Source organism: Myotis yumanensis, unplaced genomic scaffold (assembly GCF_028538775.1).
Source record: "Myotis yumanensis isolate MYYU_CA2020_CCGP unplaced genomic scaffold, mMyoYum1.0.hap1 SCAF_16, whole genome shotgun sequence".
In the NCBI taxonomy this organism is placed as follows: domain Eukaryota; kingdom Metazoa; phylum Chordata; class Mammalia; order Chiroptera; family Vespertilionidae; genus Myotis; species Myotis yumanensis.
Genome location: NW_027223767.1, coordinates 27,486,962 through 27,509,177, shown reverse-complemented (window position 1 = coordinate 27,509,177; position 22,216 = coordinate 27,486,962). Strand labels below are relative to the sequence as shown.

At 44.1% G+C, this 22,216-nt stretch overlaps 1 protein-coding gene across 1 annotated transcript in view; it reads right to left on the bottom strand.

Annotated features, from left to right (window-relative positions):
* ANKFN1 (ankyrin repeat and fibronectin type III domain containing 1) overlaps positions 1 to 22,216 on the bottom strand; it is a 286,284-nt gene that overhangs the window by 18,548 nt on the left and 245,520 nt on the right. The window contains exons 17-19 of the mRNA XM_070394069.1: positions 20,985 to 21,153; positions 9,754 to 9,920; positions 612 to 825 (exon numbers count right to left, since the gene is read on the bottom strand). Of these exons, the coding sequence (XP_070250170.1) occupies positions 612 to 825; positions 9,754 to 9,920; positions 20,985 to 21,153 (550 nt within the window). The remainder of the gene's footprint in view (positions 1 to 611; positions 826 to 9,753; positions 9,921 to 20,984; positions 21,154 to 22,216) is intronic.

Genomic DNA, 22,216 nt, shown 5'->3' with positions numbered 1-22,216 from the left:
TATTTCCTAGAGCAGTGGTTCTCAACCTTCTGGCCCTTTAAATACAGTTCCTCATGTTGTGACCCAACCATAAAATTATTTTCGTTGCTACTTCATAACTGTAATGTTGCTACTGTTATGAATCGTAATGTAAATATCTGATATGCAGGATGGTCTTAGGCGACCCCTGTGAAAGGGTCGTTCGACCACCGAAGGGGTCGCGACCCATAGGTTGAGAACTGCTGTCCTAGAGACTGGGCCTGTTCTCCTTCCTTACCTGGTTTTGATCAGATTCCCTCACTGACTTGGCCTGCACATGGTACTGCAGCCCTCTCCACTCCACACTTCTGAGGCCTCATCCCTGCTCTGTGTCCTTTTGTATCTCAGAAACTTGGGATAGAACTGGGTTGAATCTTTTCTACTCTAAATGGTGTTGTCCTCAGGTCACTGCCTTGGTTTCCTATCCCTCCGTTGCTCCAATTTTGTTCCCTCTATGCTTTTAGACTCTTACACTGAGCAGTGTTTCTAGTGCTTGATGGAACCAATGCCTCAGCACAAAAGAACGTCATCAGTGGCGATAGGATTGAGAATATGCTGGACTGAAATAGGTAACTTTAGATCATATTACTTACCACTCACTGCCTTTCTTCTGTGCATCTCTGGGGATGGGGATGGTGATGGAAGACAGTCTATATGTGATGATGTAGAGCTCATCTTCTTTAGGTTCTGCTCATCTGAGGGGTCTATAAGCTTAGTGATGGACAAGCCCGACATTGATTGTTTGTATCTTGCATACTGTAGAGCATCCATGATCCATCTCATTTCACGCCAAACTTCATCTATTTGCTTTGAAGTAAAATGGTAAAGGACATTGTTATCAAACCAGTATGAAAAAGAAGTAAGTTTCCTCGAGAGTCCAAGATGATACATTTTGCACTGTATTGGTTTTGATCAAGAGTAAAATATTTTCAACATAGGTTTGCTAAGTTAAAAAATACTTCTTTATAATCACTCATGTCTTGCATACTTATCTGAGACGCTATATCATTTAGTTCAGTGATGGCGAACCTATGACATGCGTGTCAGAGGTGACACGCGAACTCATTTTTTTGGTTGATTTTTCTTTGTTAAATGGCATTTAAATATATAAAATATCAAAAATATAACTCTTTGTTTTGCTATGGTTGCAAATATCAAAAAATTTCTATATGTGACATGGCACCAGAGTTAAGTTAGGGTTTTTCAAAATGCTGACACGCCAAGCTCAAAAGGTTCGCCATCACTGATTTAGTTCAAATATGAAAAGACCTGGATTCCAGCTGGGATCCACCACTTATTAGCTCTCTAACAACCTTTGCTAAGTCACTTCACCTCTTTGAGCCTTCATTGTGAAATGTGGACAAAACATCTCCCCTTTTATACCTCACAAAACTGCTAAGATGATTGGGTGAAATGATGAATCTGAAAGTGCTTTGTAAAAACTACATATGAAGTGTTATTAATTTTCAGCATATAATGAAATATTCCTTATAGGGCCTTAATCTATACTTAAAGAATATTCTTTAAGGAATATCCCTAAACCTGGTGCTCCCAACAGAGTAGAGTCTGAAACTGTGACAGTCAGCCATGCTCAGGGTGACTAGTTGTGAACTAGTGAATGGCACTGCGTGGTTGATAGCCATTTCCCCTTGCTTTCTAGTTCTGTTCTGCCCTAGAGTGACGGGACTCAGCAGAGTATTCAGGGCTGGTAATGAGAGCATAAGTTTGAGCTTCAGGCTTTGTTACACAGTGAGTTGGGCAGGAGGTTCAGCAGTGGGCAGGCCCATGAGGATGCACTAAGCATTAGAAAGGGGAAGTCTGAATGAAGTCCAGCCAGAGTGGGAATCCCAGACAAGACTCAGACCAATTTTCTTGATGGAATTGTTGCTTTCTCATCTGGCTCTAATTGCTCCTACCTTATGTAACATACTCTTGTCTCAGTGTTGTTTTAAAGGCACTATGTGACTGGACAGTTTTTAGAGTGCCAGCTAAGGCAGGGACTGTGCTTCTGTATCTGTTACTCTTGGCTGTGCAGAATAAAATAGGAGGGTACTCAATAAATGATTGCTCAGGGAATGAATAAATGAATGAATGAATGAATGAATGAATGAATTAGTGGTTACCTAAAGATCTCTACCATCAAACAGAGTTATTATGAGGATTAAGTAAGATGATGTGGATGAGTGCACTTTATAAACTACATTATTATAAAATTATCAGTTGTTGCAATGACAATTGTAATTATTGTAATGGGCTGAATTTGGCCTCTCAAGTGATATGTCCATGTTCTAATCCCTGGAATTAGTGAATATGACATACTAGAGGCCCAATGCACGAATTCGTGCACGGGTTGGGTCCCTAGGCCTGGCCGGTGATCAGGACCAATCAGGGCCATCTCATCCAGTCCTGATCAGAGCTGGGCTGATCGGGGCCTGCCGGCCAGGGGGAGGGATGGGAAGAGGGACCACGGGAGGTTGGCCGGCCGGCTGGGGGGCAGGAGGAGCCGCGTGAGGTTGGCCAGCCAGCCCTGATCAGGGTCATTCAGGGCTGGCTGGCCAGGGGGAGGGACTGGCTGGAGGGAGGGACTGGGGGAAGTTGGCCGGCCATGGGAGGTTGGCTGTGGGAGCACACTGACCACCAGGGGGCAGCTCCTGTGTTGAGCATCTGCCCCTGGTGGTCAGCGCACATCGTAGTGACTGGTCAACCGGTCATTCCGGTTGTTCGGTTGTAATGGTTGCTTAGGCTTTTATTTATTTACTAGAGGCCCAGTGCACAAAAATTTGTGCACTGGTGGGGGGAGTGTCCCTCAGCCCCACTTGTGCTGTCTCACAGACTGGGACCCCTCGGGAGATAACGACCTGCTGGCTTAGGCCCGCTCCCGGGTGGAAGAGGGCAGGCCCAATCCCTAGGTGCAGCCCCTGGTCGGGCTCAGAGCAGGGCCGATTGGGGAGTTGGGGCGCCACCCCATGTCATGCACACAGCAGGGCGGATTGGGAGGTTGCGATGCCACCCCAAGTCACGCTCAGGGTAGGGCCAATTGGGGGGTTGGGGCTCTGCCCCCTGTCACACTCAAGGCAGGGTCGATGGGGAGGTTGCGGTGCCACCCCCTGTCATGCACAGAGCAGGGCCGATCAGGGGGTTGGGGTGCTGCCCCCTGTCACGCACAGAGCAGGGCCCATCAGGGGGATTGGGGCTCCGTACCCTGTCACACACAGAGCAGGGCCCATCAGGGGGTTGGGGAGCTCCCCCCTGTCACGCACAGAGTAGGGCCGATAGGGGAGTTGGGGCACCGCCCCCTGTCACGCACAGAGCAGGGCCAGTCAGAGGGTTGGGAAGCTCCCCCCTATCAGGCACAGAGCAGGGCCGATCAGGGGGTTGGGGCGCCTTCCCCTGTCATGAACAGAGCAGGGCGGATAGAGAGGTTGTGGCCCCGCCCCCTGTCACACACAGCCGCAGGGCGATCAGGGGGTTTGGGCGCTGCCCCCTGTCACGCTGCTCCAAGGGCCAGGAGGCCTAGCAGCTCCGCTGATCTTAGTGCTGGGAGGCCTCGCAGCTCCGCTTGACACCAGGGCAGTGAGGCCTCGCTGCTCAGCTGATCCCGGTGCTAGGAGGCCTCGCTGCTCCCGGTGCCAGGAGGCCTCGCGGCTCCGCTGATCCTGGGTTCAGGAGGCCTCGTGGCTCTGCTGATCCCGGTGCTGGGAGGCATATTACCCTTTTACTATATAGGATAGAGGCCTGGTGCACGGGTGGGGGCCGGCTGGTTTGCCCTGAAGGGTGTCCTGGATCAGGGTGGGGGTCCCACTTGGGTGTCTGGCCAGCCTGGATGAGGGGATGATGGCTGTTTGCAGCTGGTCACACCCCCTTCAGGGTGGGTGCCTGGCCAGTCTGGGTGAGGGGCTGAGGGCCGTTTTCAGGCTGGCGAGTGACTGAAGCTCCCAACCTCTCCTTTTTTTCTTTCTTTTTTTATTCTGGTATTTATTTACCTTCTATGGCTATCACTGGAACTGAGAGCCAGCTTTAGCTCTGAGGCTCGGCTCCAGCTCTGAGACCTTGGCTGCTGAAAGCAGGTATCTGGTTTGTTTGGCTTCTATAATTGAAACACTGTTGCAACTCCAGCTCGGCTGGCTGGCTGAAAGCATGGGGATTGTTTAGCTTCTATAATTGCAACATTGTTTCTTAGACTGCAGCTCAGAGGCTGGCAGCGGCAGGCGGGGAACCTTGGCTTCCTCCTTCACTGGAGCAAGCAAGCCTCCTGTTCGCTTCAGCTGCCTGGCTGCCGGCCGCCATCTTGGTTGGCAGTTAATTTACTTATCGCCCTGATTAGCCAATGGGAATCGTGTCGGAGGTATGGTTAATTACCATGTTTGTCTATTATTAGATAGGAGATATATATATATGGCCCGGTGCATGAGAATTCATGCACTGAAGGGTGGGGGTTGTCCCTCAGCCTTGCCTGCTCCCTCTCACAGTCCAGGAGCCCTCAGGGGCGGGAGGCAACCTGGTGATCAGGGCAAGGCGCTGCCGCATCACACCTCTGCTGCTGCCACTGCCAGCAACGCAAGCCTCAGCCAGCCCTGGTTACCTGAGCCTCGGGCGGCCCTGGGTGGGTGGGCAGCTGCCATCCAAGGCTTGCCTGTGCCTTGGGCCAGCCCTGGGCAGCTGGGGGGCTAAGGTGACTGGGGGACTCTGGAGGCAGGCGTGTGGCAAGGCTGGGCCCGCCCCCAGGTGTGTCCCTGCCGCCCTGGTGGGGCTGAGAGGACTGGGCACCACCATCTTGTGTCTGTGGGCACCGCCATCTTTGAGAGTATGGCAGTCAATAGCATATTCCCTCCTTATTGGCTGTGGGCGCTGCCATCTTTGATGATGTGAGGGTCAATTAGCATATTCCCTCTTTATTAGATAGGCTATAGACTAGAGACCTGGTGCATGAAATTTGTGCACTCAGGGGAGTCCCTCAGCCTGGCCTGTGCCCTCTCACAGTCCAGGAGCCCTCGGGGGATGTCCAACTGATGGCTTAGGCCCATTCCCTATGGAGAGTGGGCCTAAGCTTTCAGTCAGACATCCTTAGCGCTGCCGCGGAGGCAGGAGAGGCTCCTGCCACCGCTGCTCCGCTAGCCAGCCATGCGCCCGGCTTCTGGCTGAGCGGTGCTCCCCTGTGGGAGTGCAGTGACCACCAGGGGGCAGCTCCTGCATTGAGCGTCTGCCCCCTAGTGGTCAGTGTGCATCATAGCGAACGGTCGTTCTGCCGTTCGGTCAATTTGAGTATTAGCCTTTTATTATATAGGATGATAAAAGAGTAAAAATTACCTTATATGGCAAAAGATGTGATTGATTAAGTTAAGGATTTTGAGAGGAGGAGTTTATCCTGGATTATCTGGGTGGGACCTAATTCCAATGATAAATGTCCTCATAAAGACATTCCTATAAGAGTGAGGCAGAGGGAGATTTGGCAGACAGAAGAGGAGGAGGCAGTGTGGCTACGCAAGCAGAGGTTGAAGTAATGTGGCCACAAATCAAGAAGCTGGGAGAAGCAGAGAGCAGATTGTCCTGTAGAGCCTACCTAGGACGCGTGGCCCTATCAACACCTTGATTTCAGATTTCTGGCCTCCAGAATGGTGACAATAAGTTTCTCTCATTTTAAGCCACCCTGTTTGTGAGAATTTGTTACAGCAGCCACGGGGAACTAATTACAATTATTAATAGTAACTACTTGTTTTCTTTGGATAAGATTGTTTTTGCCTATTGCTGAGGATGGATAGTGAGATTTAGTGTAGAAAAAATTTTAAAATTATGTGTAGAAACAATATTTCTTAAATTTGCTCAGTGATGAAGTGAAGAGGTATTAACTGAAGAAAAATTAAAAGCATAGGTACAGAGAAACCTGTGGACTGAATTTTACAGACTTAGCTAAGTAGCTTTAAAAGAAGTACAATTTTCACCCATTTTACCTTATACTGTTGATCTAAAAATAACTGACAACATAATCCCCCTGATTTTAAGGTCCAAATTCAGCTTCTAAAGACTTGCTGACATGTTTTTAAAAAGAAAGACCATGAACTCCCTAGGTCTATTGGTTAAAAGTTCTGCATCCATTTCTCACCCTGCCTTTTAAAAATTTTGGTTTTCATCCCATGAATTACACCCCTTTCTCTGTACTCAGGCAAGATAATATTTTTATTAAAATGTAAAGGTGATTGGTTTTCTCAGAGCACAGTTACAAGGTGCTTGAGGGGATGATAGATTGGCTATATTTAATGAGCTGTGTTTCTATTACAGCTTAGGAGCATTTGAAGCATTACAGTATATAAATTATAGCCTAATTGCCCTTTAGGCTTTAGCAGCTCAAACTACGCTGAACTCCAAGTCTCTGCACTTTGACATTTCTGCTGCATGTGCTGTCTATAAAGCCTGTCTACCTTATCTATGATTTTCTGCACCTCCCTGGTCTAGCCCTCCCCCTTTTTGGCCACACTCCTTGGCTTCTTTTCCTCACTGTATTTACATAGACTCCCTTGCTCTTTACAATGTTTGGTTTGTGTAGTAACTTCAACACTGTCTTAGATCTGGAATCATACAAATGCTCTCGTGGCTGGCGGTTGCCTCTGCAAGTTATCGTGTGTGGTGGGCTGAGCTGTTAATGCCAATGGGTGAGTGGCTACAGCTGGTTTTCATTCTGAGCGAGAGACTGAGAAGCCCCAAATAGATAAGGGGGTAGGTAATATCACATTGTCTTCTGCCAGTGAAGGTACCCATGCTATATGGAACAAGGCATCGCACGGAAGGCTAAGGGTGCAGAGAGGTGGTCTGGTTTTATCCTGGCCAAGAAGTGGTTTTTTGAACCCTTTGGAAATTGGCTTTTATCCACGTCTATGTGTACCTGGCTGGGTGGAAGGAGTATGTAGAGGGGCTCTCAGGTTACCTGCTTTGGGAGACCAGAGCAGGCTAGAACTTTGAAGAATTCCTGGCCTGGCCTGCCTTTATGCATCCCACTTAATGGTGCAGTGAAAGGGAAGGAGAAGAAGGCAGTGGAGCCCAAATCTGGGTGACAAAGAAAGGAGCAAGGGTGGTAGCATCAGGGAGTAAGACTGCGGTGGGGAACTCCTGGAGGGGTTTGAGAATGTGACAGCCTGGAAAAATTCAGCCTTCTTATTGGATGAACCGACTGAATTCAGGGAGGCTAAACGTGGAATAAAGCAGAAACCGAACCTAAGGCATGGTTAAAATATGCTTCTCTAAAAATATCTATGGTGGTTAAAGAAGCTATGAAATGTTAGAGTCAACCAGGCTCTTAGAAGTCATCTAGTCCAGCAGTCGCCAACCTTTTGGACCTCACGGACCATGGGTAGGCGACTGCTGATCTAGTCCAATCCTTTCATTTTACATGTGAGGAAATTGAAGACCCTGGAGATCAAATGAATTGTTCCATACTCCAAGGTTTATCAGAAGATTCCAGACTGAAAATATATGTTGATTGACTTCTGGTCATTATTCTTACTCTGTTCCACTGTCTCTTATATTAGGTTAAAAAAAATAAGCCAGTCTTTCATATTGTCCTTATGCTTCATTCTTCCTTTTCTCCCCCACCCCCACCCCTGTCTGTGTTCCACTTTTACTGGAAAAAATAAATGATGTAAATGTTTTGATTTTTTTTAAATGGTACATTCCCAGGTCAAGAGAACAAGTAACTTCCTAAAAGGTTTATTTCTTTAGTTTGAGAGGTCACCTGAGATATCTCATTTACAGGATGAGAGAACTTGGATAGGATTTGCCTGCTTACCACTTTGCAAGTATATTACAATATCTTCTTCCTGAGTACTTAATAAATTCCAGGTCTTGCATATTCATATTTCAAAGCATTTTCCCTTCTTATTAATGAGTGAATAAATGAATATATGTTATTACATACAGTGGGGCCTTGACTTACGAGTGTCCCGACTAATGAGTTTTTTGAGATACCAGCTGTCTCTCCGTGGATTTTTTGCATTGAGTTGATAGAGTAATAATTTGAGTTAACGAGCTCCTTAACGAGCTCAGTCTCGGCACGAATTAAACTCCTAAGTCAAGGCCCCACTGTACTTATGTGCAGGCATTTTGCTGAGTGCTTTACATGATTATCTTGTTGAATTCTCTCAGTAACATTATGAGCTAGTGTTGTTGTTATCATCCCTGTTTTACAGATGAGGTTGGGAGTTAGAGAAATTTATTTGCCCAGTTCATAGTATTTTCTCATCTTAGGTCGCCATTATTTCTCGCTGGATGGTTCTAATAGCTTTGTATGTGGTTTCCCTGCACTTTTCCTTAAATCCAGGAATGATATGCAAATTATGTAGTGAGCATGGTCATTGAGAATGGGTGCTTACTGTAAACAGCCAGTATGGCCACACCCCTGCGCACAGGAGGACTATCCTGCCCTGCTTGAATCTATACTAAACATCTATGAGAACCTACAATTTACCTTCTCCAAAACTTTGGCCAGGTCCCTACTGTCTGCAGAATAAAGTGCAAATTTCTTACCCTGGCTTTTATTAAAACCCTTGTAATCTGATCTCATTGCTACTTTTATTCTTTCCCAGTTTCTTACTACCACCCTTCACTCAATTTATGCCCCAACTTATCTTGACTACTCATCATTCCCAAGTACTATTTTTTCTATACTTTCTGCCTTGTTTGTTTATAATTTTTCTTTGGATTCCCCCATCCGCTAAAGTCTGTTTCTCCTCATGATAGTTTAGCCTATCTCCTTAGGCCCAGTTCAGATCTCAGATATCAGTTACATGCTCTATGGTAACCTTTCTTATACCCACAAGAGTAAGTTCATTTTTACTTCTTTGTGTTGATACAGTTTTTTAAAAATTTCTCTTTTGGCACCTAACTCATTTTACAATTGTATTTATACACATTTCTTGTCTCCCCTAATGAATTTTAAACTCTCAAAGGTTAGGGACCATGCTTAATTCAACTTTATATTTCCCTTACAGTGCCTGACAATTGGATGTTCAATAAATATTTATCATAGTGATATTTATCACAGAGCTTTTGCTATTGTACTCATTTTGTGTATTGGGTAACTATCGGCAGAAAGATAGTAAGATTTGTCCAAGGGATTTAGAGGCAATGTCAGACCAGATTCACATTTTCTTGATGACTAGTTAGTACCTCTACCACAAGACCCTGAGGTGGTCACTGTAAGGTCTTTCCAGACAAGACCATGGACAGGGAATACATTTTTCTAACCTCTGTAGCTACACATTAAAGTGTCAAAGAAAGTGTCAAAATGCTGTGAGAAAGAAGTTCAAAGCACAAGGAATCTTAAGTCCAATGTGATTTGGGTTAACATAAACTAGCAGATCATTTTCTTCTCTTTTTCTGTGGGGTAAGAGTTAATTAATACAATGTTTCTGTTGGATTTGTCAGTGGGCTACTAGATAAGAATAACATTCTGATCACTACTTCTTGTGGCAGTGATTTTTCTTTCTCTATGGGAAACCACTGCTACCCGCCACAGTGGCTGATGCAGCTCTTAGTAACACTGTGATTTAACTCTAGGTTTTTCTTAAGCCTTTGTTTAAAAATGCACATTTTCCTGAGTTCTGGATTTTCACCAAATCAACAGGCTCCTTGCACACTGTGGTCTTTAAATTAGCCCAGATGGCTGTTCTTTCTCATGAGTGTTTCTCATCCCCTCCACCCTGCCTTTTCTTCCTTCCTTTCACCTCAGAAGAAACAAACTATTACCTGAATGAAATCTAAAACTTGCTGGTGTCTTTGTTTGGCAGCTGCAACCTCGCTGTCTGAGATCGCTTCCCTCAGGGACTGTTGGGTATTCAGAGAATCCAGCTCCACAACAGCAGAAAGGCGGCAATACAGACTAATAAATTTCTCTCTGTAGCTGCAAAAATGAACTGGAAAATGGACAAGCAAAATAAAACATGTTAAGATCTGGTATCAAAATAGAGAAATTCATACCTCAGAGAAAATAAGTTGAATGAAAACATGATTTATTAATCCTATCAGTGGAAAATATTAAGCCATAAATAAATTATAAATGTGCTCTTAAGGAGCCAGTTGTCTGGTTTTAGTCAGACAGTATTCCCTTTTAAGGTTTACCAAGTCCTGGAAAGGTATGGGGAAATGGGGTTGGCTCAAGCTGCAGTTTATGATGTTCAGCCCCTAAAGTTGGGGCTGAAGATATATACACATATATATGTATATATCATATATAAATTATTTATATATTGGGGAAATGAGTTTGCTTATCACTTTAAAGAAAAAAGCCAGATAACAATTGGAAATTTAGTTTTGAATCCCATGTCTGATTTCCAGTATGTATTTTGTACTGGTATGCTTCTTTCCAAGGCCAGAAGTCCCAGAAGATAGGAGAAATGTTTATCTCAGGGTATCTTTTGCCTGGCTGGTAAAGTTCCCTAAGGATCTAGTATGATGGATTTAATCCTCTTCCTGCCCCTCTGCTCCTCAGCTCCTCTGGAAGGATGATAAGAGTGGATGCCTTAACAGACCATATTTTTGTTTTCAGCAGATTTGGCCTTCCTCCCTCAAAAGACAGCGGGCCAGAGGCCAGGGTCAACAGTCTAACCTTCATCTCCATCATGGAGGAGGGAGACAGGAGTGTGGGACTCAGCCTGGTGCAGACAGCCTGAGATGGTCAGATTCTCCATACTTCTCTGACTGGCTATGATCACGTAACCATTTTAGATGGCAGTGGAATGAGGAACGCATCCTGATTCAGATAGTGTAGTACCAGTGTCTTCCTGGCTGTTGAATTTGGAGACTCACTCTCTAGAAACCTCACTCTGTACTTCTGACCTATATCAGTATGTTCCATGCTTTGGAAATAGGGTTGTTATAATGCAACAAATAGGTGGAAACATTTTCATTCTGGCTTTCGGTGAGGAAGTTTAGGAAGAAGATCTAATTACTTCCTTTGGGCCTCTTCACTGTTGATTTATGAGACCTAATAAGGAAGCTAAAAATCACAGGACCTTAAAATGGGGCATCTGGTCATCTCTGCACCTCAGTGAGGAAGCCCTACTTCTCTGCTTGTTGAGAAATCTCTAGGACCCTACATTTCCCTTCTTACAGTTGCCTGCTTCCTTGCTTGATTTCCTCTTAGATTGAATCTCAGGTAGGTGTGAGGGTAGCCTGCTCTGTTTGTATTTCCTCAGGTGGAAGTGGAGGAGAATGGGGTGAGGGCTTCAGTGGCCCATTTTAACTCCAGCTGTGCACATTTCAAGGAGGTATTTCTTACTCAGGTAGTCTCAATTTTGGGGGGTTGATTTTTCTCTCTAGTGTCAGATCCTTCCTTCCTACTTCCTCTACTCTAGTACTTCCTTGCCTTACACACAGAAGAACTGATTTCATATAGCCTCTTAGTAAATAACCAACTATTGAGCTCTTCCCAAATGATCTACTTTTCCCAGTTTAATGGCCACAGAGCTCCCTCTTGACTTCAGGATCAAATCTAAACATCTAATTGCCATAAGGAAAGTTCCTTTCGATCTAGGATTTGAATTTATCTTCAATCTTTCATTTTGCACCACTCTCCATCTTCCACTTCCACTCACATTGACCCAAGCTGAACTTACGTAAGTCCTTTTGTACTTATATGCTTTTAAACATGCCTTTTCCTTGTCCTCAAATACCCTACTCTAAGTACCTCGGGGTCAGCTTCATCTGATACTTGAATGTCTTCTCAGTGAAATCTTCACTGACACCTTTTCCCCTCCAAACACAATTAGTTTCTTTCTCTTTTGTGCTCCTAGGGCACTAGTTTCCAAATGTATCAGGACACTTATCCTGCTTTATTGTAATTATGTGTTTACTTGACTGCCTTGGTATTAAATTGCTTTGAGGGCAAGAACCATGCCTCCTATTAATTTTTATTTCCTCAAAACCTGGAACATTATAGCTTCTCAATTAATGATTATTGACTGAATAATAATAAAAAATGTACTGATCTGAAGAGGGCAGACCTTTCCTCTTTCCCTCTGTTCTCTTTTCTCACTGTGCTCTTGATTTTCCTGTTTTAAAAGATGTATTCCAGGAGTCACCGTTATTTTGTAGCTTACTCTTGACACTTGTAGCTTCCTGAATGTCTCTTTATACCTTTCAAGGAGGGATTACATCTTGTTAGTACTTGACAGATGCCCTCTCATTGGCTGGAGAGTGAAGAAAGTGAGGTGTCTCACAGGCTGCCTTTTCAAACCAAGTTGTCAAAAAAAATCTCTTTTCCCTTCTTTCTAAAATGTGACTTGGAAGATAGGGAGAGGGACTGAAGAATTACTTTAAAAGAAGCACTATCAGTTTCATCTAAATTCTAAAACACTAGGGTGACCACAATTTTCTCTTGTGTCTCCTTGTGGTAGGAGTCTTGGATCAATGGGTGGTCTCAGAGTGCCCACACCACCCGTGCCACTCACCACAGTGACCTATGAGGACATTTCCCCAACTACAACGCTGCACTTTCCTGCGCTAGTGGTTTTTATCCAGAGCCTTTAATGTTACTTTAACAAATATTACTTTAACATAGTCTTTTGTGGTTTAGCAATGATACATTTGGTAGCCATCACTGAGGAGGGGAAGATAGACTGGAAGCTTCTAATTCTTTTCTAATGTGAATCACATGCATTTTACAGACAAAATGGTATAAGGGTAAATAATGCATTATCTGGGCCACATTACTAACTTGTTAGTAATTTACAAAGTAAGACTCATTTTCTGTGGTGTTGTCTCTGCCTTTTCTCGATATAAGAGAGTGACAGACTATAAAATGCAGTTGGCACCAGTACTGGAAGCCAGATTGGAGTATAGTAGAGTGGAAAGTACTCAGGCTTAGGTATCAGACAGAACTGGGTTTGAATCATTGTTCTGCCACTCACTACCTTCATGATCATGGGCAGGTAACTTCTGGGAGCCTCCGTTTTCTCATATTTAAGTCAGGGATAATAATGCCTCGCTAGGATTAAGTAATATAATATAATATATATATATATATATATATATATATATATATATATATACACACACACACACATATATAGTACAGCACAACATGTGGCATATATAAGATACAAAATAAATGTTTATTCACACCCCTATCCCATCCTTCCAGGAAGAATGAGACATTGAGTAGTCAGAGTATTAGAACAGGATTGAGATGAGAATATTCTCCCTAAAAAGCTCTAACTCAGTAAAGTTCTAATCAGTCTGGGTCATACAGCCTAGTTTGGAGGCTGCAAGATTACCTCCTGGGGTCACTTTTAGTTCCATGATTCTTTGCCAAGATGTCAGAAAGAACTTGGGCACAAGATGACCCTCTAATGATTCCTGGTAGTAAATGAGTTGACAGTTGAAATTCAGGAATGGTATTCTAAATCATGAAAAATGGGCATCAGGAATGAGGGTTGAGGCTGTGCCATTTCTTGTGAGCCTGTGGCCTGGATTCCATTAGGCTCAATGCCTGGATATCCCACAGGCACCTCAAAACTCATCATTTGTCAAACTGAACTCATCATCTTTCCCTTCCCCCAAACCTGTTCCTCCCCTCATAATTCCTATTTTGGTAGATGGCAACATTATCCATCTCAGCACCCTATTCAGACTCTCTGGCTCCTCCATCTTGCTCTTCAACCACATTAAATCAATCACAAAGTCCTATTGATTTTAACTCCTAAAATCCTCTTGCCTCTGCTTTCCCTTCTACACCCCTATTGTGGCAACCTTGGTGTGGGTTCTTATCATTGTCCACATGGACAACTCTACTCTCTTAACTGTCTCATTGCCTCTAGTCTCAGCTCTTTGTGTGTGTGTGTTTTGGATCTCTTCACAGAACTGCTAAAAACCAATAAAATCATATTATTCCTTTTCTTAAATCTTTTAATGACTTCCCATTGCCTATTGGATAAAGTCTAACATCTTTAGGATGGCATAAGTAGCTCTTGGTGATTTGGACCTTTTACATTTTTAGTTTCATCTCCTGTCACTCTTCAGATGCCTTAAGCATCTGTTACAATGAGCTACTAATAATATAATTATTTGGGCTCCATTTTCCCAGGTCTCCAAGCCTTTGTGCATGCTGTTCCTTCTGCTTTAAGTGACTTTCTTTTTCTGCTCTGCCTTTTCTTTCATTTTCTGGATATTTGTTTATCTTTCAAGGCCTAGTTCATATGTTATCTCTCTAAGAAAGGATTAGGTATCTTTCCTCTGAAATTCAACAGCCTATCTCTTACAACAGTGCTTTCGTTGTATTGGGACTGTTGGTGTAGATGTCTGTAGCCTCTACTGGACTCTAGGCTTCTGATAGGCCTAGAGTAGCATCTGTCCTACTAATGTCCTTACGTCCAGCCCCGGCATAGGACTTGGCATAGTGGAAACTCAGTAAATATTTATTGAATGAAGGAAGTAGCCAAGCACTGAAGTACAAAATACACACCAGGCTTCAAATTAAAAAAAAGAAATCCCCCAGTTTTTTAATCTTGTTAGTCCAATCAGTATGAATCATAGACCCAAGGAAATCAATAAAAATTAGCTTCCCTCATCATAGGGCTGCTGTCAATGTTGACTGCTCACAGGGTCAAGGCAGGGCAACCTCCTTAGTGCAGGCAAGGCAAATTCTCAAGAGGCCACATCCCTGGACAGAGTTTCTAAGGGCTCATGATACTCCTTTTCCTTTTGTTTCTGGAACAGTATAAATAGTGACCTTTGTCAGCCCCCAGCACATGCTTTATTACTGCAGAGGAGTGCTATCCTGCTTTTATCCGAAGGATGGGGGAGTGTCAGCCCTCAGGCTGTGGAGGGGGAGTAGGTCTGAATTGTGTACTTGGTTGCCTCAGCTCAGCCCTGCTCACAGAGATCTCACAACATCCTATGTAACAATCTCTTTCCCCCACAATTAACTGTGGAGAAATACTTTATGGGTCTGCCCTAGCCTAGTCTTTACTCCAGGACACAGAGGGCTAAGCTCTTTATTGTTTTGTCCTTGCTAGATCTATTTAGTGCTGGAATAGGCCCAGATGCAGTTTTCCATAGCTGGTTAGCAAGTTATTTATGATTCACTAAGGCCACTGGCAGAAACATGGTCAGTCTGCCAAATCTCAAATACTTCCATCGGGGCAGGGATGGCTTACACTAGTCAAACTGAGATATAGTGTAATGCTTTATTCTGTTATAATTTACTTATGCCCATAATTTTCACCTTTTCAGGCTTTGTTTGAATTTCCCATGTTGTCAATACAGTTTTCTGAGTTCTGGTTGAATTTCCAACAACCTTCTCTTTCTCAGAAATGCTTAGTGTATGTGTTGACCTTTTACTTTGGACCTATCTAGGGAAGAAAGGAGTTCCTACTTCTAAGAAACAAGTAAAAATTGCTTAGCATTTTTCTTAGAAGGGCTTAGGCCCACTATAGCAAGTTCTTAGAAGTTGCTATAGAAGATGATATTAATGCTTAGTGGGCTGTGATAATCTATCTCTGGGGAAGCTCTGAAAGATTCTCACTAAGGCCCAGCAATATTTTAAAAATTGTTGCTGGTGGTGCTGAAGTACAGTAAGCATTGTACTAGGGTGCATCAATTTCCTGTTACTGCCAACATTTCCTCCTGATCCGTAGAAAACACTAATAGAATAGTGTATGTCAATGGAACCAAGTCCAACCAAGTGGTCTTTCCTGGAAGCTTACGTTGTGCTCATTAATCAGCTGGATCACCAATGATCTACACTAATAAAAGAGAAACATGGTAATTGGCGTACGACCGCTACCCTTCTGATTGGCTAATCAGCGTATCCTTATGCAAATTAACTGTCAGCCAAGATGGCGGCCGGCAGCCATGCACTGAAGCGAGCAGGGAGGCTTCCTTGCTCCAGTGACTGCAGACTGCAACGTTCCCCGCCTGACTTGCAGGCCTCTGAGCTGGCAGTTTGAAACATTCTAACAAATATAGCCGGCTGGGATCTCAGAGCTGAAGTTATACATTGTTTCGATTATAGAACGGCAAACAAACCAGCAGTGGAAGCCTCAGAGCTAGAGCCAGAGCTAAAGCTGGCCCAGAAGAAAAAAAAAAAGAAAAAAAGGAGTGGTTGGGAGCTTCCCACCAGCCTGAAAGCAGTCAAAACCGCCAGCCTGAAAGCAGCCCTCAGCCCCTCACCCAGACTGGCCAGGCACCCCAATGGGGACCCCCACACTGAAGGGTGTGTGACCAGATGCAAACAGCCCTCAGCCCCTCACCCAGGCTGGCCAGGCACCCCAGTGGGGACCCCCACCCTGATCCAGGACACCCTTCAGGGCAAACCAGCCGGCCCCCAGGCCTCTATCCTATATAGTAAAAGGGTAATATGCCTCCCAGCACCGGGATCAGCGGAGCAGTGAGGCCTCCTGGCACCAGATCAGCGTGACAGGGGGCAGCGCCCAAACCCCCTGATCACCCTGCAGCTCTGTGTGTGACAGGGGGTGGAGCCCCAACCTCCTGATCGGCCCTGCTCTGTGTGTGACAGGGTGCGGCGCCCCAACCCCCTGATCCGCCCTGCTCTGTGTGTGACAGGGGGCGGTGCCCCAACTCCCTTATCGGCCCTACTCTGTGTGTGACGGGGGGAGCTCCCCAAACCCCTGATGGGCCCTGCTCTGTGCGTGACAGGGGGGAGTTCCCCAACCCCCTGATGGGCCCTGCTCTGTGCGTGACAGGGGGTGGCACCACAACCTCCCCATCGACCCTGCCTTAAGTGTGACAGGGGGCGGTGCCCCAACCGCCCAATCAGCCCTACCCTGAGCGTGACTGAGGGTGGCATCGCAACCTCCCAATCCGCCCTGCTCTGTGCATGATGGGGCAGCGCCCCAACTCCCCAATCAGCCCTGCTCTGAGCCCGACCAGGGGCTGCACCTAGGGATTGGGCCTGCCCTCTGCCACCCAAGAGCAGGCCTAAGCCAGCAGGTCGTTATCTCCCGAGGGGTCCCAGACTTCGAGAGGGCACAGGCCGGGCTGAGGGGCCCCCCCCTTCCCCCCCGAGTGCACAAATTTTTGTGCACCGGGCCTCTAGTATGATAATAAAGGAGGACCAGGAGGGCAAGAAGGTATGTTTTACTATAGGAAGAAACATATTAAAGTTAGGAACTATTGAGACTCAGGCTTTGATTGGTGACCTGGTTTTCATAGGTGAAAAATAGTATTTGATGGTCTTACATTGCTTTTAGTATTAAGTAAGGCAGGTCAAAGAGATAAGAACTGTTGGATTCTGTTACTATGCTAACCACATCCCTTGTTCTGTAAATCCCTAAAATGTCTTTCCCTCTATGTTCTAGGCAGCACTACTTCAAGTGTGGTGCATGGACTGGCAGCATCAGTGTCAGCTGAGAGCTTATTAGAAATGCACATTGTCCCCTCCCTTTCCCAGACCTTTCCGACTCAGCATCTCTGGAGTGGGGCTCCAGGAATCTGTTTTATTAGCAGGCTCTCCAAGTGATTCTCATGCACATTAAAGTTTGAAAAGCATTGTTCTAGGGTATCATATCCTAAAGTATGTTTTCTGTGGGTTTTTAGTAAATGCCATGCCAAAAATAGTCCCAGTCATTGTCAAATGAATTTGGAAAATGCAGAGTTAAACAAAGTTAAGCTTTTTAATTTCATTTTTGTGTGTGTGGGGGGTGGACTACCAGATTTTGCAGAGCTTTTTAATATGTTACTCTGCGGTTCACAATTCTCCATTGGGTTCTCAGCACACTTAAAGTAATATCTAAAATTCTCATCATGGACTGTGATGTACTGCATGGTCTGGCCCCTATTGACTCTAATCTCATTTTCTATCTCTGTTGCTTTTGCTCACTACACTCCGCCTACAATGATCTCCTAGCCAGACACACTCTTACTTTAAGGCCTTTGCACTTGCTGTTCTCATTGCATGAAAATCTCAGATCTCTGTTCAAAGGTATCTTTTGCAAAGAGGCCTTCCCAGGTCATCCTGTACAAAATTGTATCTCCTGTCACTTCACTCCAGTCGCGCACCCTGATTTATTTTTCTCTATAGCCCTCCCTACTGTCTGACATTTACAATATTATTTTTTTATTGATTGATTTACTATTTGTCTACTCCACTAGAAGGTAAACTCCCTGAAGAGTTTGTTCATTGCTGATTCTTCACTACCTAGAATAGCGCTTGGCACATAGCAAGTTACTTAAGTATTTATTAATGAACAAATGAATGGAGAGAGTGAATCATAGCATAGAGAGAAACAATAGTGAGACAAAATGTGGCTGCCCCACAGCAGTGCATGTGCCTCCCAGAAAGCAGAATAGAGAGGAAAACTTACAGGGCTTGGTCATCCAGTGTCTTGGGAGCCATATACCATTATGATTGATACCAAATCATTAATTGTTCCCACCAAAGCCATTGAGGCATGGGGAAATGAATTTCATGTATTTTTCCCTGTAATTATGGAACAATAATGATCATTCCACACAGAATGGACTCCTGGTTATCTCTCTAGTGAAGTATTTTTCTTATTTCATTTCCCTGTTAATTATCCATTATCTATCCCTGGGAAATCATTCACTTTCATGGCTTCAGATGTTATCAATAGATATTGGTTAATTTCTGTGGTTAGTACCCAACTTCCTCTCCTGTGTTGCTACTGCCAACTGGACATGTCCATTCAGATATTGAGCTGAAAACATCACTTTTTTTCTTCTCTGACTTCCATACTTCCTGTAATGGCAGCAATAATCTTGCAGTCTTTGAGGCTGAAAACCATGAGGATACTCTAGAAGTCTCTAGAGTTCACCTTTTCTCATTCAAATAGTTGCCCAATCTTCCTGATTACTCCCAGTGTTATATCCTATATAATAAAAGACTAATATTGCAAATTGACCGAATGGCGGAACAACTGGTTGCTGTGATGTGCACTGACCACCAGGGGACAAACGCTCAATACAGGAGCTGCCCCCTGGTGGTCAGTGCGCTCCCACAGTGGGGGCGCCACTCAACCAGAAGCTGGGCTCACGGCTGGTGAGTGCAGCGGCAATGGTGGGAGCTTCTCCTGCCTCCGTGGCAGTTGGACATCCCCTGAGGGCTCCCAGACTATGAGAGGGCACAGGCCGGGCTGAGGGACCCCCCCTAAGTGCACACATTTTGTGCACCGGGCCTCTAGTGTGTGTGTGTGTGTGTGTGTGTGTGTGTGTATATATGGTTTTGTTTCTACCCTAACACTGGACTATTATAGTAACGACTGAACTGTTCCCCCTCAACCCTGCTTTCAATCTATCTTAAACAGATTCTTCAGCCTGACTCTTAAGATACTGGCCAGTATGGCCATAATATCCATATAGCTTTATGTCCATGATTTCCTCACATCTCTTTTCTGATCTAGCCAAACTAGACCACTTGATCTTTTCTTGACTCTTTCTGAGTTCTTATATTCTCATGTATTTGCTCATTCTGCTCCACCTAATAAGAAAGCTTTTCTTATTATCCATGTTTATTGACATCCTGTCCATTCTTTAACACCCACATCAAATATCCTCTCCAAGAAAGTTTTCTGATATATTCTTTGAGAAAATGTGCATTCTTTTCTTATTTTAATATCACTTAATGCTGGTGATTTTGGCACATTTTACCTCATTCAATAATAATTTGTATTCTTATTTTATTCCTACCACCGTATTAAAAGCCCAGTGAGGGCAGAGCTTTTGTCTTACTAATCTCCGCATCTCCACATTAGGCCCCAGAATATATACTCAGTAACTTGAATTGAAATACCTTGATCCAAATTATATTTCATAACAGCAATACAGTTATATCATGGACTAATGTTCTTTGGGTGGGGAATTTATTAAATAGTTATATTTACATCCAGGTCTCTCGGGAGTGACATAGCCAATCATTTGACACAGAAAGGTACAGAAAGGTTAAGTGATTGTCTCTGCCATACCTCAGATGACCCAGGACTCTCAAGCCCCAGTTTGCAAGTCTGATTCAGGCTTCTCTTAAAAACTTTTCCTCTTCTGGAAAAATAACAATTGCTGTTCATATGCTTTTGAGCCTTTGAACTACTTGGATCAAGGGAAACTGAGAGGTTTAATCCACTCATCCTCAAAGGATAAATTCAGATGCCCAAGTCTCAGAATGAGGCATCAGGCAATTGCCTGGTCTGCTTCTAAATCTGGTGGCTGGGGAGCAATCCAAAAAGAGTCTGCCTCCATTCTACCCACTAGTCACTCTTCCATAAATCTTACAATTTGAACCCACAAAACTCTTGCTAATTGCCTCTTATTGGCCTGTTACAAGATGCAGCATAGGGAAGAGACAAAGCCTCCCTATTCACATTCTCAGTGGGCAGCAGGGGTCTCTGCAAAAATAAGGAAACTGGGGCCCAAGCTGTTCATTTCTGAAAATCAGGACAAGATCTTCCACTATTCAGAATCTCACATAATTACAATATTGCCTCCTGGGAGACCCTGTCAGTTTATCAAATGGTCTATTAGAATTTTAGAGTGTATTTAATATTAGAGTCTATTTAATAAATCAGCACTATTTAAAGTTATAGACTTTTTTCTTCAAAGTGATAGACACTCTACATTTTAATTTCAGTATTTTTTTCCCAGTTGGAGGGAGGGAAGGAGAGAGAGTGAGAGAGAGAGAAGTGCTTTTCATGAAAACATCAGTTCTTGTATTTATGTTTTAAGAAAGCAAAGGGGAGGCAAGAACTGCAGCCTGATAACTGAACTTTCTGTTTAGAATTCCCTCCTCTCCATTGGGCCTTAGCTGGGTTTCAATAATTATTGCTCAGGCACATAGTCTTGGAGCTTTGCTTTCTCTCAGACTTGTACACAGTTCTAGGAAGGGTTGTTGCCAAAGCCATCATGTGATTTATTGACCCTCCACTGGGACAAGGGGGAACAGATATAACTTTGTGATTTTATTATAAGGAGGTTGGGTTAATATTTCTAGGTGAAACAAGCTACTATACCAAGTTCAAACATCTGAAGAGGGAGGTTAAGAAACCCTGAGTGTGGGGTGTAAGGATTATTCTGTCCTGGGGCTGTACAGACGTCGTCTGAGGCAGGGAGCAGGAGAAGAAAGGACACATTGTGACCCATTTCCAACACCTCCTGTGTGTAGAGGCGGAAGTTCCTTGCCTGCAGAGGGACACGCGCGGAGGAAAAATAGGAGAGTTACAACATGGCACTTACATAAACAACACCAAACTGGCATAAAACATCTAACAAAATTACACGACTTCAAGCTTGGAATTTTTATACAACATAAATATTAGGGTTCAGCCCATTTAATAATGCTATATAAAATCAAGATTTAAGGCAGTAATGTTCCACATAAACTCTGAAAACAACATTTATGCTTCTTATAAAAGTAGAAAATGATTGCATTCTGTGGGCTTTTCAAAATGATGAATATAATTACATGAAGCAACAAAAATGGATTGAATTAAAAATCCACTAGTTTCAATTTAAGTTGGTTAAGGGGGAAAAATGTAGTTTCTGGCCAAGGACTGAGGAAATTTTACAAGAATCAAAAAAAAATTGTTGTATGCACTCTTAGGCAGTTAAGCAGCCTTCTCCCAACATGTATATGTAGCCCAACAGTCACCAATGAAATATGAGCTGCTTCAAACCTGCTAAGCCTAAGAAACCCTTTAATAGTATCTACTGTCACAAGTAGACCTGGTAGTTTTTTTTTCTCCTCCAGAGTACACGGCCACCCCTAGAATATTCATTTGCTCCCGTAGAGTCTTTATGGCATCTTGTGCAATTTATTCTTTGTCAGTGTTGGCTGTTAGGACTAGTCTTGCAGTATTAACTTAGAATCGGAGTAATAACCCAGTGGAAGAACACTCTTGGAGTTTGTACTCTATACTCGCCTCTATGGGTCAGAGGCCAATACATGGTTGTCTCTCTGTTATTTAAAAAGAGACAGTTACTGCTGTAATAGTCTTCCTGATTACAGGGTAAACTTTGTTCATTTTGTGTGTGTGTGTGTGTGTGTGTGTATGTGTGTGTGTGTGTTGGGTGGGAGTAGAAGGTGAAGGTAGGCCAAAAAGCCCTATCTAATAAAGAGGTAATATGCAAATTGACCATCACTCCAACACACAATATGGCCGCCCCCATGTGGTCAAAGATGGCCACCCCCATGTGGACACAAGGTGGCCACCACAAGATGGCCGTCAGGGGAGGGCAGTTGTGG